Genomic DNA, 20552 nt, shown 5'->3' with positions numbered 1-20552 from the left:
GCTTTTATTTTATGGGAAGACTGTTACATAACTGCATTCCCCTCATTTTAATACATATTACAAACTAATGTTTGGGCTTTTTCTTCTCTCACCACCAGAAACGCAAATTTAAAGTAAATATTCATCTTTTTACCTGTCTATTAACATGTTTTGGCTGTACTGTAATGAAATTACTTAAGATATCATTCACAAGCAGACACAAACAGAACAGAGCTCTTCATTCCTCTGAATCTCTGAAAATGAGATCATGGTGAACTTTACAGGGACAATGCACATACTCCTGTAATGTGTATAACCAAAACAAAAGGATTTATTAATTTTATTACTGCTTGTGTTTTTGGTAGAAAGAGCCACAATGGCCTAATCAGTTTAATGTAAAATTTTGTAAGTCAGATTTTTTTTAATTTTTTTTTTTTTTAATTTCAGTGGGAGAAACTACAGATGACAACAAGTGAGAGGAGAAAAATCGTGTGTTCAGTCACATTCCATGTAATTGCAATTACCTGTGTTGTTTGGTCATTGTATGTTTTAATTGATAGAACCGCTGAAGAAATTAAACAAGGCAATGATAATGGTAAGTATCTTTTACCTTCTTTGGTGCTGTTGATAATGCAATGGCTGGCTTTGAAAAGCAGCTCTATAACCAGTCCCATTCTGTTCTTAAATAACAGCTCACATGGCTACACCAAAGACTTTAATGCAGAAGTTCTGAATGCGTCAGTATGAAAATCTTATCTTATGCCCCTGCAGAGAGAACTCTACTTCTTGTAATCATTACAACAGCTTAACTAGCCCGGCAGTTCTTCCTGGGTTATCTCCCATTATCTGGGTAATTCTAAAGCTCAGGCAAAAAGATGAGTCAAATTCAAACAGCTCAGTGCAAGTTCAGGTCCTTAAAATAGCAATTTATTCATATTACTCACTTGAACCTTGATAGGAAGATAGGAAGTAAAGTACAGGAGAGCTGCTTCATTAACAAGCTTCCTAATATGAACTTCCAAGAGACAGTTTTCCAGTTGTGTTAGTCCTTCATGTGGGACTTGAGTAGCATGGAAAGCCATTCCTGTGTCCTGTCAAACAGAATTTCACTGTGAATGTCCATGTTCCAGCTGTATTTATTGGTTAAGCACTGGAACAGAGAAGTGATGGAGTCTCCATCTGTGGAGATACTGGAAATCCAACTGGACATGTGTAACAAAATGCATGCTTAACGTAAGTAGGAGCCACACTTAGCATATGTGGAAAATATATCTGAAATTGAACTACTGTTTTCCATTTCAAATCTAAGTTTATTTGGTCTTTAGTCTTAAATGCAATCATGATGATAAAAAGCTTTTGAGTTTTGATCTGAACTGAATTTAAGCACCCTAGAGGAACAAAGGTCTCTAACTTCCTGTTATATTGTGAAGTTAACATGGAAAACAAAACAGGTGGAGCTTTGTTCCTTGCTAGTTAGATAAATATTTGATGATACTCCTGATGCTTGCCTTTCTTGCCTCAGAGAGGAAAATAAGCAACAAGCCTCAGTAAGTCACAGATGAATACACACTACAAAGTCTTGTTTTGCATTCTTTCAAAATGGGTAACCTTGTTTTTTATCTCAAAAAACCTGGCCCGCAGGACAGGACTAGGAATGGCTTTGAACTTCTATTTATGAATACAACTACATCACCCTACTCATTACAAGTAGGAAGCTATTTCTGTAGATTAGCTGAATTTACATAACAAAGCAGCTAACAGGCATTTTTGTTGTTACACACAATGCAAAAGAATCATGTTAATTATTCCTGGTAGGCTCAAAAAGTATTTATGATTTGTATAGCATTCAGTATTTGCCAAATGTAACAGCTGATTCTTTACACTAAAAAATGGACAGATGCCCTGAAGCTACTTAGAACATGCAGAAGTAAGTGTTTGTGCAGAGGATGCTTTTGCCCCAAAATTTGCTTGTTGCAGGGGAGAGTACTTTTACAAAAGTGAGTGTGTATTTGGGGGGAGTAAGAAGGACATATATGTAGTTTATTTTCTTCTCCATTTTCTCCCTTTAAATGGGAATTGCCAAGACAAAGACAGTAAGCACTGCAGAAAAAACACTTTTAAAACATATTTTGAGAAGGAGAAAAATTGAAAGCCCTCAATAATACTAGTACTGTTTGTTAATATTCTGAGTTTAAAAATCCCATTTTTAAATGGGTATCTCAAATTATTTAAAGGGTTGAGGGTTTTTTTTCTCTTTAGCGAAATATTTGATGCAAACCCTTTAATTGCTAAACCTTATACTGGTTTATAGAAAAGCCAGTTTAAAATATATTTAAAATATTCTAGAATCTATATGGCACCAGTGGTAGAGAATCAAGTTTCACATAAATTTATTCTGCTTTAAGAAACAGGTCTAGGTTCAGCTGAGCTTTCTGTCCTAGGAAAGCTCAAGTGTGAAAATTTGGCAATCCTGGAAAATATGAAAGACACAAAACTCTCTGTCCTATACCAGTTAATAAAAAAAAGATGCTTCCTGTATTACCACGGAAGCAGCAGCAGCCTATCTTTAATGTTAACAGGTGGAAGAAACCCTGAAGGAAAGCTTCTGAGAGTGGCATTGAGCTTCTTGTTTGACCAAATGGGGGTAAAATCAGTTAAAAGTGAGAAGCAGTTTCCTATTCCATAGGCAGTTTCTTGGCCGACCTATGGAATAGGAAACCCTGTCTATTTTCTAGAGCCACAGAAAGTGTGTACATGCCCCAACAGTGTGTACATACCCGGTCATTCTTAGCAAGTGGCTTCTTTTCAGTATATGTTACTGAAACTCAAGTGTTTGATATTCAATATATAACACAAACTTTCTATTTCAAAGGTGTCCTTGAATGGCCATTTTGGACAAAACTCGTTGTGGTGGCCATTGGATTCACAGGAGGCCTGGTCTTCATGTATGTGCAGTGTAAGGTTTACGTCCAGCTGTGGCGCAGGTTGAAAGCCTACAACAGAGTGATCTTTGTTCAGAACTGCCCAGACACCATCAAAAAACTGGAGGAGAAAAACTCCCCGTGCACTCAGCCCTCGGAGGTGAAGGATGCGGTGGTGGTGCCAGTAGCACAGACAGGTACAAACTCTCAGCTGGCAGCGGAAGAAGCGACATCGGAGGTCATGCCAGTTTGACACGGACAGCATTGCTTCTTCCTCGCAGAGTAAGACGTAGTGTTTGCTACACTACAAGTGCTACAAGAAAGTAGAAATGACTGTGCATTTTTTCAGTTAAAAAAACCCCAACCAAACAACAAAACAATACCCCGTACAAAAACCAAAACCATACAAGGAAAATGGATTCAGCAAAGCAACTTGTTACTGTATGGAATGTGACCGTTCGTGACGTAGTTTCGCAACTAGTCAGCAAGTGTAGTGGAAGTGTAGAAAGTGCAATAGAGAACAGGTTTAACAGACAATGCCAAACCAATGTGACAATGTACTTTTTTTTTCCTAACTGGGCTGGCTGGGAAAGTAGAAAACAGAACTGTTACAATAATTTTGTTTACAGAAAACGCAAAACCTTTCATCTGTTTACTACTAAAAGTTGTATTTGCTATTTACCTTTTCAAAGATGTGCTTCAAAGGGTACCAGTCCAGTTATATGCATTAACAGAATTCCAGAGAGCTGTATTGCAGCACTCGCTCTCTCAGCCTCGTACAGTAACACCTTCATGTGACTGTAGTGGAGCCTCAGTGTTTGGGCAGCTGTGTCAACTATGGATATTTGAACCAGCTGGTTTTAACTATGGCTGAATTTTTGAAAAGTAAGCAGTTCCAACCAGTATAAACTCATGTCTCCATAAGCTACAGTCAGTCTTTTTAAATGTCAGTGAAGTAAGTACAGGAAGGAGAGAGTATGTCGATATGCATTTAGAAGAGCAGCTCTGCTGTTTATTTTACTTTATAGGAGTGAATTAGACATAAATTGGATATGCAAAGTATTGAGGCAGAATTGTAAATTTAAAAAAAGCAGTTTACTGCAGAATCACACAAAAATAAATCGTCTGTTATCAAAGGTGTGGAAAAGGATGACACATAGTAAAGATGGAAGCTATTTTTGGTTTTATTTTTTAAGATTCATGATACAGAAAGGTAGATGTAAGAGAACATACCTACCTATGTATCTTAAGAAAACATTAGTTTTTATCTCCTTGTTCTAAAAAGTTAGTTTTTATCTTCCTGACTGAAAAAACCAAATCAATGGTTTCCTTCTGTACAGGTAAACTTAAGGTGTTAGAGATTCAACAGTTCAGTTGTTAACTTCATGTTTTGAGCACTGGCATATAAAAATGAAGTGTGAATAGCATTAAAAGGTGCAATAGATAAATGAATGTAGATGTAATACTGTGTCCAACAGGGTGAATTATATAAAGAACCAATTTTGTGATTCACTTTGCAAAACTGTGGTGTTTACTTCAAGGACACAAGAGCAAGTATTGACTTGGAGTAGTTACGTACTGGTGTGGACGAGTCTGGGCCCTGAACATATATTTAAAAAAAAAGTTGGAAGTTCTTTTTTTAATATTGTATTTAGTAAAGGAGGAAAAGCAAAAAACAGCAAATAAAGAACCAGAGTAATAAGGACAGGAGAGTAGAGATTCACTTAAAGTAGGGCTATCTGCCACAATTACAAGTGAACTAGAATTCTACAGAAGCCTTGAAGTTTCTACTGGTAAATTTTCTCTTTCTACACTCACATATTTACAGTGAAATAACAGATTCATCCCATTCTTGCAAATATCCAGGCTGCTGGGCCTAAGATGTATTGGAGTTTATATACTAGGTATTCCTTTGTGAATGTTTACTGGCTTAAGGCTCAGGGAATACTAGAAGTAGCAGTGTTAGCAAGAAATGTGTCTTTAATCAGATTATTATATACTTTTGTATTGGATTTGCTCTTGTAATTTGGCTGTGACTAAGTGATTGTTATCTGGCTAGACAGGACACAAAATCTTGGTGCTTGAATGGGTCCTTAATATACATCTATACTTGCTGTAAGTTACTCCAGGTGAGTTGGATTAATGTTGAAATTTCTTCATGTAATGGCACGCACTTTTTATATAAAATAATTTCCCAACTATACAACTGCAACTTCCAATTGTAGCAGCTTCTTATTTGAAATTACAAACAAGAGAAACCAAATCATTTCTCCATTTAAAATTGTGGAGGAGACTTCAGAAGGTCTTCAGAGCATGATGACATGACTAAGGAATGTCTTGTAACTGCACATGCTTAAGATAGTCTGCAATGACATGGTTTTCAAAAAGCTGCTTGAAAGGTAAATCTCATTATATCTGAAGTGAGACACTTAAAATTACTAACTGCATCTGAATGTTTGGAAAGATGTTTACAATAAACCTGAGGAATCGGCAAAATTTACTGACAAGGAACATTATTATGAAGGATAATTAAGAGCTTTCTGAAATAACAGTTTCTTACTAAGTGAAAGTAACCCTGCTTCTTTAGCCAGCTTGTTCTTTGACTGCTGTAGCATCATGACCCCATTGAAAGTACTTTATTCCCTCTTTTGTCAGTTTACTGGAGACTAATTCAATTGGGGTTTTTTTCTTGAACAAGTACAAAATTCACCTCAAAGAAGAAAAAACCTGAAGATTCTGAAAGCAGAACTGTAGCATCCAACAAGATTTTGCATTTTTTAAAAAATATACTGAAGAGTCAGCAACACAAAAGACAACGTGCAAAATTTTATACTAATGCCTTCAACTTCAAACACTGTTCTGGCACTGAACCATATATGCAACTGAGTTTACACTTAATTAAATAAAAGAAAGGAGAAAGACTTCAGTTGAAATTCCTCCTCTCCCTTGGAAATATTTAATGTGGACAGCAGGAAAAGGAGCAAAATGGGACACTGTTGAGATGGACAATGAGACAAGTCACCAGCAAGAGAGATTTCAGCTGGCTTGAAGCAGCCTTTAACCTTTTAAAGCATTACAGCATTAGTCCATGCATCCCTTTCTCTTCTTAGGTACACTGGATTTTCTAGAGCTTTCAGGGATTTCATGCAGGATTGGAATTTGTCTCTGAAGCAGGGTACAACCTCTTCAAGAGGGCAAGGAGCTATTCATACCACCATGCCTTGGATTCTGGTCTTCAGTAATAAGAGAAACTAGACAGATCCTTACCAACCAATGCTTTTTCATTCCCACACAAAGTACAATTTTCTGTATTAATTTATTAACCACAGTATTCTAACCTGAAAAAAAAAACTAAACAAAACAGTGTACTGAAGGTTATAAGAAAAAGTCTAAAGACTTTTCAATGAAGATGCCATCTCAAATAAAGAACTGTATCAAACTCCTGTGTAGCCACAGTGCAGCTCTGGCAAATATGCTGACAGTGGAATTTGGCCTGGCTAAACCTACAAGGGCAGAACCTGGCTCTGAGCTGCCATTAGCAAGAACAGCTTAATCTGCATTCTTGTTTAAACAAAGTTTTAATAAAGGTAGGTGAAAGTAATTTGGTGTCAGGTCAGATCTGGATGTTTAAACAAGATACTCCTGTATTCACTCCTGTGAACATGCACATTTATTTTCCTGTTTTTAAGTTACAAGCATTATAAAGTTTATTTCAAACTGGCATAAATATACCACTTCTGACTATCAGTAGCATTACAAAGATTCTTGACTAGTCCAACTGTGCCATTCACACAGTGCTATCTGAAGGTAGTGTTTATTTTTGTTGTGTAGAAAAAATAACAACTCCCCATCTCCAGAAGAAACAGTAAATAATTTCAAATAATGCAATGAAACTTACACTCTGATGAAAGTATTTTACTGTGTATAATATTTGGAACTACGAGTTTGTGTTACTTGTTTAACTCCCTCTCTTTTGCAAAAGAAAAAGTGTATGTTTTTGTGGGTGAATGTGTACTGGAAGACAGAAGGCAAGGAAAACAAAAGTAATGTATCTGCTTAATGTTGTGAAAAAATGTATTTGTATTAAACAAATTACTCAAACCACTGTAGTATTCTACATTTGTCACCTTGTTACATAGAGCATCACATGCTGAACATGAATTGGCAAGACCACACTCTTGCAAGAAAGATGAACAATATATTCTGCTACTTACTTAATACTGATAAACCTGCTAAGCTGCAAGGGGCTACTTTTGGGTACCCTGCCTTACAGAATGCTCAGGAAAATAACTTGTAGTACAAAAACACTTGAAAAGAATTATAGTTACTTAGCTTGCAGGCTTCAACCCTATAAAGAAGCCTAGAGCAACTGGTTTTACATCCATAGAATAATGGACAACTAGTACTGGGTTTCAGCTCCAGGAGGGTAAGAGGATGAAAGCTTCCTAAGAAAAGCAGTGCCTTGGAACAAACTGTTACAGTGATTTTGGAATGTCCAACACATAAAAGCTTTAAATATGGACTGGACAGTTAAGTACTTTAAAGCTAATCCCAGCTCAGACTGTCAGCATGGATCTTGTTCCTTTTTGTATCATTTTATACTTTGACTTGGTGAGGTTTTCTCCTTTTTAAAAACCCTAAGGACATTTTTTAAAATGAAAAGGAATATTACATGTTTGCATTATAAAAAAGCCTGTACATTTTCTGAAGTGTAAAACCAAAGAAAATATCTTACCTTGACTAAAACAGAATGTTCCAACCAAGGTCCAAATTTGGTTTTCTACAGATCCACCTACCCCATACCTTTCTCCTAGATGGCCAGCTGGGGAGACAGTGGGCTAAGTTTCAAAATACCACAATTCTAGCTGGAATAAGTCATCATATGGCTGATGATTGGTAAGAATATATGTTCAAAACACAGAAGTAGTGTTCTAATTAATTTCATTCCCTACATCCAAGGCTAACCATTTGTTCACTTTCTTAAAGCTGCCCTAACTAGCTCACTATGTAAATAAAAATGAATTCACAATTCAAGATACAATACCAAAGAAACAGCATAACCAAAGAAGTTATAGTAATAAAGATATATTAATTTCTGTTTATTAGCATATGGAAAAGTGGAGCCAAATTTGGTTTCAGAATTAAGAGAGTAGAGGTGTGGGTCCCTATGCCCTTTTTCTTTGCACACAAGAGTTTGAATCTCTTATGAAGGGTACCATTAGAACACAAAACATGTTTCTGTTCAGTTTGATGTCCGTGTACACACATCCAAGCCAATAAAATATTAAGGCTGTTCTGCATGAGCTTTCCTAAAAGTCAAAGAAATTGTCAAAAAACTTGCCAAAAATACTGACTGGTGTAGCACATTTCCACTGCCTATGACACAGAGCTAAGAAAATAACCTTGATTGAGAACAGAATGATTCCAGTCTGCCGGAGAATGTGGGCTCTGGGACAAATACTAACTGAAACACAAGACTTCATTTTTTTTTTTTTAAACACCTGAAAGATAAGAGATATAATACTACAGTAATCAGCACTATTCCAAATAAAAACCAAAGAAGAAAGGTCACAGCAATTTTTAAGTGTGTTAAGTAAATTACTAATAATTTGAGGAAATACTTCTATAATGAAACATGGATCACTACATCTGTGTATGCACATGCCTGGGAATGTGGCGAACAACATGATCAACAAACTTTAATAATGGCACACAAACAGCACAGAAGTGAAAAGCAAAGTAGCAAGATTTAGATGGGGTCATATTAAACTCAGAAAAAAGTTCACGGCTCACAGAAGAAAGACTGCTACTCACAGGAGCCCCGAAGATACAGTCAAAAGAACAAATCAGTCTAGAAATTCAGGCAAAGGCTTTAATGAATCTTCAAGTGCCACTTTACCTCTAAGTTTGCTACCAAATTTTGAGAGCTGGGGAAAAAGAGTATTTCATTAAAAAGTATGGGTAGATTTTTTGAGCACTTTGTATCTTAGCAATGGGCATTATCACTTTATCAGTTTTCAAATCAGCATGGTACTGCCTTGGTTAATTATGTGAACTCGAGTGAGAGCTGCCATTAGTAGGATGCTTCCATCTTTATTTAGAAAATGCTTCCATTTTTAAAGTAATGCTGTCATTTTAGTCTAATAACTTGATTAGTTTTATTTTTCCTTTGTAACAGGTAACTAGTTACATATTACACCCTCCATTTTAATGAAATTGGACAGTATTTCCAATCCAGCAGTCAAGGCTTAGGGAAGTTGATTACAGGACCACTATGGTAAGTATATCACCATCAGCTTATTTTCAGTTTCATTACAGGAACTCTCACAGGACCTTACCAGCTGTTTTTAAGACAACAGCTTAAACTGTAGTGCATAAATCACAACACCACATGAGCAAAGTCTCTTACCTTCTGAAACACTTCTTTTGGGGAAGCCTGGAATCCAACTATAATGAATTTTTACTCTTGAAAGAGCTATAAGATAGAAAGATAATGTATGCATTGTATCATTCTGAGACTGACCGAAGAAGCCCATTTGACATAATTCTGTACTGCAGGCATTTTATTGTCCTTTATTAGAAAACTAAACCTGGAAGGTTCCTTAAGCAGAGAACTTCTTCTGATGAGAAAAAAAAATTTTTTTTTTACTACCCTTTCCTATCTGCCAGGTGTCTAGCAAACCCCATTTTTAAAAAAGTTAAACTCTAATATACACGTTTTTGATCCCCAGACTCTGTCCTCACATATGGCAGTGTAATCACAGAGATGAGTAAATATGCTACTGCACTGAAAGACAAACAAAAAATCATGACACTCTATAAGTATATTCCCTTATGAATGGCTTAATTTGTTTCCAATGCTAAAGAATTGTAAATTAATTAATTTACATTTCCTGCCTAGAACCAGCTTTCAGAACATCAGCATCTTCTGCTTGGCTTTGGTTTTTCTTTTTCTTAAATCACATTTGATTTGTTTACTATGAAAGAAAAAAGTAATTATTTCTACTGGACTTACAGTCAGCTGGTTCTTTCCAGCTGAGACCATCAATAGGGTATGTTTCACAACTAACAATTCAGCTGCTACTGAAAGTTTGAATGTAATTCTGCCAGTTCCTTAGAGAAGTCTTAGCTCTACTCCAAGGCTGGCTGAACTAAAAGTATAACCTAGTAAGAACACTGCAACGAATTGGAAAGTACACTAAAAAAACCCTCTTCTTATATGAAAGTGACTTTATGTGTAAAAATATTACTTTTTTGTTTGAAGTGTTGTATATTTAATATGAGCTCTGATAATTAAAGAAACATGAATTTTAACTGTTACAGCTTTGAGTTGAAAACTAAAAAAACACAGGAACATTACAAAACAGTACCTGACAAGTTAGAATCAAGAAATCTCTAAAATTAATCCTTTACTAGAAAAAAAGACCTGTAAATTACAGAGAATTATAACACAGAACTAAACATTAAAATCTGAAATCCTTAGCTCCAAAACAACAGAATTTTAAGGTATTCTCCACAGCACCTTTGTGAGAACAGAGAACATCACATAACCATTTCGCGTTCCCACTGTTACCAGCATCTACTTTCTAGATTTTAAAGAAACAGAATAACAATTCAGAACTCCTGAGAGCATTCGTCTTTTTTTCACCTGTAGGGAAGAAACTCATCAACATACAAAATTCTAATAGCTGGCTATAAAGCATGACTGGTTTATGAAATTAATTGAAGAGATTCCAGCAGCTCATCTGTGAGGCAAAAAACTCTCTCTACATGCCCCCCACTCCAGTTCTGCCAGGACAAAAAACTCTCAGCACAGAAATTATAAATAAATAAATACATACATACATACATACATGGCTTTGGGGGTTTTTGTTCTTTCCCACTGCCACATTAGTATTCTGCAACAGCTCATCTGAGAAATTGGTCTTGCACATCATCAGTTTAAGCCTAGATTATTTGCAATTCAAATATGAATACCTGACAGCTACATGTGATTTTTTCTGATAATTCAGTGTAAAAAGTTCACATGCAGACACTGTTTTTTCATTACTTGTGCAGTAGGTTAACAAAAGAGTTTAAAAGCCAGCTAAACAAGCAATGAATATATGGATTTCAAGGGAGAAAATCCACAAAGTCAAAAAGGTCTGATCTATAAACATGTTCTTGTGGTCTGAATGAAAAATGTTAAAAAAAACATAATTTCAAATATTTGACTATCACATTAACCAAATTTTTAAAACATCTTATTACTGGTTTGTTTCAAGGAATATAGAATATATCATTCTTCATAACTTTGCATGACAATCTTTTTGAAGCATTCACCAGGATGTCAGCCTAATATACTGTAATTACTATGACACCTTCCAGTTATTATCTGCTCATTTTCGATCCGTATTTTACAGAATGTCATGGGAAAGTGACTCAATGTTTCTACTTGCAATTTCAAACATCAGACTTTGTATACAAGCAAGAATTCAAAATGAACTTTTAAAAGGCAAAATCTGTCAAAGCACTGAAACAACCACATACACAATTTTAATTCAGTCCAATTACCCTGGCTGAGTTTCTACCACAGTTTAACACCTCAAGTTTTATAAATCAAAACAAGATAAATTCCACCACCCAGCTCAATTTAACAAAGACATAAAAATATCAAAGCCCTGCCCTGAACTTTCGCACACTTATCTCTCAAACACAAGCACAAAGCAATGATGTGATGGCCTGGAGATGTGCCTGGTGTCAGAGGGTAAGACATAGAGTCAGGTTTACGACTTGCAGTCCTCCTGAAGATGAATTAGATCACCCACCCATGCTCCAAGTCTGTTAAATTTATTCAGGTTTCTCTTTAGATTAATTTAAGGACAATTGTTAATTCTGTATAACCTAAACAGATTGGTTTCCTAAAACGTGAAAGGATAGCACAAGCCTATTTGTAAAGAGGGAAGAACTTCATATACATAATAACAGACTTAACACTCATCAGTAACTCTTGCTGCACAGCTATGAAAATACACACCTGGATGTCTGTAAAGGAAATCTGGGAAACCCACGAAACTATTTACTATGACAAAGACTTGATTGTTTAGCACACAGGAGTGTACTAGGGATCACATATTAGAAAGATCATCCACCAGGAACAATTATTTCCACATAATTTACAGGCATCTGAGCTGTGACTACTACCATGTGTGCAAACAGTTCAGCTGAACTGTGACTTCTGTGCCCAGACAACCTAATATACAGTGAGATCTCCTACTTAGTGCCTGCTGTGAAATTATCCCTAGTTCTGCCCTTGCCCTTTCTTCCTCTGATTTTTATTCACTTTACAGCTTTTAAAGTGATGATCTGCTACGAACTTCCCTGAAAGACACATTTAAAAGCATCTAAAGAGTTGCTTCATAAAGCAAGCCTGCTATTGAAAAGTCCTGAGCAGCTTCAATTTAATTCTCAACAGACGGGCTGGAAAAAGAATATGGACTAAGATATATTTAAAAACAGACTGTAGGGACTTTGAATGGCTTTTGATCTGAATTCTGCAATACAGATTGCTGAGGACAGCAACTCTTTCAAAATCTCTTGACAAAACATAAAATACCTTATCTTATTGAAGCATTTCCAGCTATGATCCTGACATAGACTCTCAAAGAAAAGACGGTACAAGAGAAGAGCTCCTCATGTTTAGCAGATTATTGCAATTACCACAAAAAGGTAAGGATTTCTGACCACAAAGTATTCCAGTCTGAATCTAGGCAGAGAAAAGGTACTCATCTAGTTGGGATTTCAAGATATAAACTTACACAAGTAAGATTTTAAGTATTTATTTATAGTAAAAAATTTTTATCCAAAAATATACAGCTTTACCCAGTAATAATGTTTACTCTTTACCACAGGTACACAAATCATTAAAAAAGCAACTAGCAAAGCCTTTAGAAATATAGTTAAATTTTATTTTTGTTTCCAGTGATAATTAAAATATGTTTCTTACAATTTGTTTCACTATTTCAGCTCTTGAATCAGCTGGTGCTCCTCAGGGCCCACCTCTTCTCCTTCATTCAAGTCTTCTTTTGCTTCTTCATCTATCACCTTAGGATGACTGCAGGCAGCATCCCTAGCTGAGAGCTTTTTCATTTTGATGTTTGGGAGTTTCCTCAGATCACCATCCCATTCTCTTAGAGAGAGAAAAAAACTAATGAAAACCAATTACCAACAGAAAGGAAGGAATGGCAGAGTTAACTCACATATCCTCAGTGAGGCTGCTTTTCTAAGTTATCCTCTCTCCTACTGTGGTATGAATAAGCACCACAGATTTCACCTGATTTTGTACACTACAGAAGCTGTAATTTCTCTATGAAGAAATACGTACTTTCAGATGTGATATTCTGAAACAAAAATATATCGTTCACTTTATTCCCACAGACTTATTGTATCCTCAGTTACTTTTGGCCACCTGCTTTTAGGTTTGTCTCATTCAACTTGCAGTCTGGTAAGCAACAGAAAAGCAGGTCAGAAGAGTTTCTTCATCTGGATGCTTGATTTACATATGTAATATCACATGTACATGAGTCCCTCATGATTTATGGTAAATGTTAACACGTTGTATGACTGACTTCAAGAGAACACAAAGTGTTCGTTAGCATTAATTCACATGGTCAGTGTGTTATTTCCAAAGGCTGGATGAAGGAGAAAAGGTTGTTTTAAACATAAGTCAAACCCAGTACTCACTTAATAGAATGCTTTCTTGATTATAGTAAGTGCACTTCATGGATAATTTTTCCCAAGGGCAAAGACAGTGTTTGCCAATTGTAAGATATGTTTTTGCTCTACCAAGGCAATACAACAACACTCCTATCTGATGTCCCAGTTCAAGAAGTCAATTGCATATTTATAAATACAACAGTCTTTCTTTGGGATTTCTGGCTTTATTCCAACATCCTGTATGTATGCCTTCTGGCTACATACCACCCCTGGGAGTCAGTGATATATCATTCTTTGCAACATAAGCATTCTTATATTTTTTTTTTCATGTATTTCATTTGATAGAGCTGTCAGCAAAAATGTTCATGCAGTCTATTGCCAGGACATACCAACATGCTGGCCCAGATGAGCCAGTTTCACAGCTCCCGGATCTTTTAACTGCATGCTAGTTGTACATTCATTGAAGATTTTCAACTAGTACATGCACAATACCAAAATTACTGTGAACAGCTGAGGTCAGCATTTTAGGTAAAATATTATCTAAGATAATGAGAAAAAAAGTTACTTAAGTTAAATAAATGGCATTCTAACCGTTGACTCTAAATCTTCCAATGTTTTAATTAATAACTATCACCAGTGTTGCGCTTGTAACAGCTACGAAATGCCAAAATAGTAATGCCATACCTATTCTGCTTTTTCAAATGACAAATTCCTTGGCAGTTTTGCATCAGTTCCTTTTTTTATGAAAAGAGACATACAACAGGTGAACTTCAGAAACACTATTTTGCATAAACAGATTATTAGTGATAATAAAAAAAAATTACCTGAAAAATTTAAGATGCTTTCTGTTCATAATGTCTGGGATTTCTAATAGGAAAGAAATTAATTTCTATTAGATCTGTTACATTATTCAAGTGAGTTTCATTTCAAAGGAAGAAATGTGAGCTAAATGGCCTCTAACCAAAATGGCTACATACCTCCTTTCCATTGCAACCAAATTGTTCTAAAAGAAACCTGCCATCCATATGTATACAAAACCACCACTCATTAAGTGTTGTTTCACTCTAATCTGCCCCAAGAGATCTATCAGCAAGAATCTCAGTTACCCTCACCTTCAGGGCCTGGCCATAACATAAAGTACTGAACACAGAGAAACTAACATTCCAGTTACTGAAAATGCCTTTTAAATACTGCAGTAAATGCAACAGAACACTTATAGAGACTGTTGGCATCTGTCTCCTCTCAGTAGTTCATGTTCATCTTGGTTGAACAGAAACAAACACCAATAATTTTAATGACTGAAAGTTTTCAGTCTTCCCCATTAACAGAAATAAGTACATATACTCATGATAAATCTGTACCACCTTTGGTAGTAAAAAGAAAGGCAAATGTTTTGTATTGAGACCTGTGGGACAGACCATTTTGCTTTTTTCCTCCTGGAGTAGCCAAAATCTTCCCATTAGATGTGTAACATATAAATTTAGGCAGATTTTTACATAGGATGCCAAAGCTGCTTTGCCTCAATTCAGTGTCATTCTTTTCTTGGTCGGTCCTGCAGTGTTGCAAGCGGCCCATGTTTAATATCACCACTAATTTATGGAGATTTATGCCTTAGGAGCCTTGACATCTTTCCACAGTATAGAACACCTCATTACTGTCTATGAACTGGACAGATTTCACAGCCAGCAGGTTTCTCAACAAGACAGATGTTTTCTACCTCTGTAACATTAAATCCACTTTATTTTACCTCTTAAAATGGTGACATTTCAGCAACTTTTATATTGTCCTTGAACAAACAGTTCTGCCTTTGTTCATCTATTAATTTTCTCAAGTCTTAGAGTAATAAATGAGATCATGCTATCAATGCAGGATTATGGATGATTCTGCTCCTACAAAACGTAGGATGATGATACCTCTGTCATTTATCTTTGTGGCCAGGCAGTCCTTACTATTCAGAAACCTATTCCCTCCTTTCACACTTGGTTATAAAGTTACCAGTTGGAGAACAATAGAACGTGCAAAATGTTTTGATAACAATTACAGTGATTTCTGCAGACTGCTTCTCGGTAAAACAGAGGAGGTGATACTGCTCACAGCTGAGCAGGGCAAGGCAAAGAAACATTTACCCTAATGCTTTTTTAGTCTGCTGATTCCTTGGTTTCAATAAACATCCATGCCACGTTAAGTCCATCCTTCTCAATAAAGCCTTGAAACAAAGCCATGGTTGCTCTTGCTTTCTTTGCAGTCCCTTGAACTGCACTCATGGCAAGCACAGTGCCAAACGCTGGAACATCCAAACTTCCACAAGAGAAAGAAGTTCTTCCCTTCTCCCAGGTATTTTACAAGATGCAATCAATGCTACTCCGTTTGCCTCTAGTAGTGCATGTAGTGATGTAAACAGTGAGTTTGGCAGAAGTGGCACCACGCTGAGATTTGTATTTGTTCCTTTTATCAAAGCACTGATTCAACATACAGTTCAGTGTTCTTGTCAGACAAACCAGGACTAAATGACAAGACTTTCAAATCCAGCCCTTTCACTTGCTTTTCTCTCTTTTTTTTTTTTTTAAACATTTAATGGGTTTAAGTCATGCAGGACCTTTTCCAAAGGGAATATTCTAACAGTTTTATCTAGCCCATCATCCAGGGCTCACCAACATCATGAGAAAGCAGGCACTCTAAAGAGAGAAAATTCTGTGACGAACCAAGATTTGGCACTGAATTCATCTTTACTGCTTTGGCAGTGGCAAAATTTTTAATCTGCACTTACATGTGTGTTTGCAATATGTTACACAATAAAAACTACTGAGTTGCCAGATTAAGATTAGAACTGTGTGTAGAAATAAACTATATACAGCACAGTAACTGATTTTCTAAATTATGCTGGATTAATAACTCCTGTCCAACTCAGCTGCATCTCCTTAGCATGCACTGATGCCATGGTTTTTGCTGCTGCTTGTGAACTCCTTCATTTGCTTTAAAATGTGAAGTCACAGGAACATGTTTTTCTGAACTAAAGATAGAAAAAAATGTAAGAAATACGGCGCAGGAGTTAGTGGGAAAGAAATGAAGACAGTATTTAGGGGGAGTAGATTATTGTCTGGCCTTTCTAAGACTTAAGTATTCAGCAATTTATGTGCTTTAGCAAAACAGCAGTGATGATGCCTTAGGATTTTAGCTTCTATATTTTTCATATATCTGTAATCCTGTAATTCTTTAGTGTATAACTCTAAACTCCCTATACAGTTTTAGCTATTGCTCTCCCATTTTGGTCAGACAAAACAATTCCTCTCTAGGCCTGAAACTCAAGGACACCTTACTGTCTCAGGCCCTGAGAAATGTAAACAAAAGTGAGTTGAGGGGGAGCAAACCTGGGGTTAAGTGACTTCACTACCTGAAGCTGTAATTGGAGAATTAACCCCCGATATGCAAATGAACCAAACTTACAGAAGTATGGAAACCCGTGACCCCATCGTCCATTTCGGGTGTAGCCCCTGGGTGGGCTTCGTCTGCCCTAATGTACCTGAAGACCCTTCCATAAATATAACTGCTTTTATTCTCTTAATTTTGTCTAGCCTCTGTTTTTTGGTAGTCCTAACAAGGCACAGTGAAAGATTTAAGTAAACATTTTTTAATGTTTCTGACCCTTTCAGACAGTTCTACTTTTCTTTCTTTTGAGGAAGAACAAACAGCCTGTTAAAAAGAAGGAAAATGTAGATGCTCTTTAGGCAAAGAACCGTTCAGTTGTACAATAATGTTCACTACAGAAAACAGAAGCTAACAAACAGTAACAGAAATTACATTAGCAGATACATGGAAATGATACAGCTTTCATCTGAATTAAATTGATTTCCCTGTAATGTGAAGCCTCCAGAACTAACTAATAAAGGTATTTCGTTTTAAAAGCCACTTTCCCCCAAGATTAATATTATGCGTCTGAGAGAACATGCAAGGTAATTAGAAGCAAATTATCAAAAATGGATGATATTCAGATGAAGTAATTATGATGCTTTTCCACTGAAAGCATGCTAACTCTGGGTTACAAATAAATAGATAAATATCTAGCATTGCCTTTCAACAGCTTTGCTATAAACATGTAAGACCAGATTAAACAAAAAACACAAACACAAAAATGAAAACAAGAGGAAGAAAACTGCAGTAAAACTATGGTAGATATATTTGAGGAGTAAGGACAAGGAGCTGCTAAACCTCAACAGTCTCACTGATAATGTTCCCTGTATAGCTACTGTTTGTTTAAAAAAGACTAAAATTTATATATTTTAGGATGCCTACCACTTTTGTAAACAAATTTTTACGTTTTATAAAGAATTAGTTTTTCATTTACATGTATCTTTGACAGGATAAGAGGAAATGCCCTCAAGCTACACCCAGGGAAGATTCATGCTGGACATCAGGACAGATGTTTTTTCACTGAAAGGGTGGTTAAGCATTGGAACGAGCTGCCCAAGGAAGTGGCGGAGGAATCAGCAGCCCAGGAAGTGTTCAAGAAATGACTGGATGTGGCACTTGGTGCTATTAAGTTGACATGGTGGTGCACTTAGTTGACACAGTGGTGTTTGGTCAAAGGTTGGACTTAACAATCTTGGAAGTCTTTTCCAACTTAATTGATTCTATGATATAAAGAGATTGCATCCAATTTTAGTAGACTTCCCTAAATGAAAAGAATACATATTATGCAGTCTCTTCATAGCAAATGCACACACATACAAGAAATAACTGAGTTCAAGAATGGGGGGTTGGGGGGGAGCCCAACAAATCTAAGTCAGTTATAGAAGCTCCACACACTAAAGCTTCCAGGATTAATAATGAGCTAGAGGCATAAAAGCACTGTTTCCAGCTGATTTCCATTTATGCCCATCTGTAATTACAGTATTTAGTTGCTATAGTACTTAGCAGCAACTATTTTCTCTAAATGAACACTGTCCTAGACAGACAGCAAAACCTGCAGCAGCTGTGATAACAAATAATGAATGATTTGAAAGTGTATTTAATATGTGAAGTTGCACTGTGCTCTCTGAATGCTTTACTTACTAATTCTATAATAACCTCCAATTCTGCCTACAATATCTCTAGCTTCTTCATTATTTTTATGTTGTGCTTGTGCATTTGCCATCTTTTTCTCTAGCCCTACTGCTTTTTTCTGTCAGTTTTCCACAAAGCAGTAAGGAAAAAAAGAACTAAAACTTAAAAGCAAAAAACAAAATGAATACTTTCTACAACTGAGCTATTTGATGACAATCACAGCATCTATTTTCCTATTACTTTTTTTCCCCTCCTTCTAAGAAATCAAAGATTACACATGAAGTCATACAGATATTCCTAAATTTCTCTGCCTCTGCAGGCTGCACTGGCAAATTTTAAAGTCATTAATAATAATTTTTTCTTTATTTGTACAATACATATCAGGGTGTGCTGATTTTGCTGGGGTAGAGTTAATTTTCTTCACAGTAGCTAGTACAGGGCTGTGTTGTAGATTAGTGCTGGAAACGGTGTCAATGAAAACAGGATGTATTCATTATTCCTGAGCTGGGCTTGCACCAGGAGCTGGGAGGGGACACAGCAGGGACAGCTGACAGGGGAATATGATACACAACCCAAACCTTGCTGTGCTTTGTATCCTAACTACAAAATAATGTCGATTTTTCATGTCTTCCATGACATACTTTTACTATTAGAAGGACTGATTATGACTAGATAATACTTTAGCATTAAAGCCAAGTTCACCACTCAGCTTCAACATGTATATCATTGGTTAAACCAAAACACACACACTTCACTGCTTGACTATCCTCAAAACAACTCTTCACTTTTTGCACTTTCTTTATCCCTTTGTCTTTCTTCCTTATTTCACCAAACTATTGCTGCTTCCCTTCAGCCTAGTTCCAGCTGTCAAATGAAGGTCCAAACAAGCTGCTGAACAGTTTGTATTCAAGACAGCTGCATTAAAAGCTCACTTTAGTTTCAAAAATAGGTTATGTATGCCTGCACTGGAAAGACAGTACTAGCAAAGATGCACAGAGACAAAAGCAGAATATATGTCAGACCTCCACAATCTTTTTTTCTCCTTTTCTTCACCCTGCCCCTCCTCCCAAACAACTCTGCAAGGCATAAGCACCTGGCACTTAGTTAATTTCTTTAAAGAGAAAACTAAGGACAATGCCTAGAAAGTTTGCCTAGATTCTGGCCTTGTGAGCAGGTGTGAGCACAGAATTCTTTCTAATGTATTTACATACCTATTCCATAGCCCTCATAGAGTTGTCTTTCACGTTCTATTGTCTGCTTGATGACAGTTTCCCGTGAACCATGCTGTCTTCCTTGTCTGCCTTTAATACTGTTTTGTAATTCAATCTGCTCCAATTCAGCATTGAATCGACACATGTAACTGAAAGAAATAAAATGCGTTATAGCCAGATGCAGTCATGCAAAAAATTCCAAAACAGAATTACTCTGATAAATTATTTTACTAATTGTATTTATTTCCTAATTTATTTTCTAAATTTGAGATATTTCTTAGACTTGAACAACTACTTTGATCTTCAAAGTGGAAGCTCCATTTGGAACTTCCTTTAAATCACACGTGGCTTCCAGAAGAATTTTTTTTTAATTTGCCTTTTTTTCTTTAACTATGTTTGCATAAAACAAAACTACCTCATTGTTATAATTCACCTGCTCTGGAAGACCCATGTTTAATCTGAGTGAGTTAAATTCCAAACTTTTAATTGCTGGATTTCACCACCTCAGTTGTATCTTCTAAAGCAAAATTCTTCTTTGGCATGTGTTCTACATCTCTTTGCAAACTTCCAACTCAAATCCCAAGAGTAAGCTTTCATTGTCTTTGAAATATCACTAGCATTGATGAGCATGTAGAACATGCTGTTCATGAACAGTGTAGGAAATATGTCAGAGCTTCTAAAGGAAACTGATACAATACACCTGGGT

The 20552-nt window shown here is 36.2% G+C and overlaps 2 protein-coding genes across 9 annotated transcripts in view; one reads left to right on the top strand and one right to left on the bottom strand.

Annotated features, from left to right (window-relative positions):
* The window catches only part of MARCHF1 (membrane associated ring-CH-type finger 1), a 231093-nt gene extending 224092 nt beyond the window's left edge, over positions 1 to 7001 (top strand). For all 6 annotated transcript variants that reach the window (XM_039550600.1, XM_039550598.1, XM_039550599.1 and 3 more), the window contains 2 exons: positions 427 to 574; positions 2852 to 7001. In XM_039550600.1, the coding sequence (XP_039406534.1) occupies positions 427 to 574; positions 2852 to 3153 (450 nt within the window). In that variant the 3' untranslated portion in view covers positions 3154 to 7001. The remainder of the gene's footprint in view (positions 1 to 426; positions 575 to 2851) is intronic.
* The window catches only part of TMA16 (translation machinery associated 16 homolog), a 29757-nt gene continuing 10089 nt past the window's right edge, over positions 885 to 20552 (bottom strand). Inside the window, exons 5-9 of one of the 3 annotated variants that reach the window (XR_002046030.2) lie at positions 19847 to 19995; positions 14420 to 14462; positions 12886 to 13068; positions 9310 to 9375; positions 885 to 8827 (exon numbers count right to left, since the gene is read on the bottom strand). Coding sequence is in view for 2 of the 3 variants with exons in the window: in XM_019287175.2 (XP_019142720.1) it covers positions 12897 to 13068; positions 14420 to 14462; positions 19847 to 19995 (364 nt within the window). In the remaining variant the exon portion in view is untranslated. Of the gene's footprint in view, positions 9376 to 12702; positions 13069 to 14419; positions 14463 to 19846; positions 19996 to 20552 lie in introns of those variants that run through there. The other 2 variants (XM_019287175.2, XM_010401396.2) reach the window with 2 other exon arrangements.

The sequence above is a fragment of the Corvus cornix genome, chromosome 4 (assembly GCF_000738735.6).
Source record: "Corvus cornix cornix isolate S_Up_H32 chromosome 4, ASM73873v5, whole genome shotgun sequence".
Classification (NCBI taxonomy): Eukaryota; Metazoa; Chordata; class Aves; order Passeriformes; family Corvidae; genus Corvus; species Corvus cornix.
Note: the sequence above shows the minus strand (reverse complement) of the source record. Positions and strands in the feature narration are given on the sequence as shown.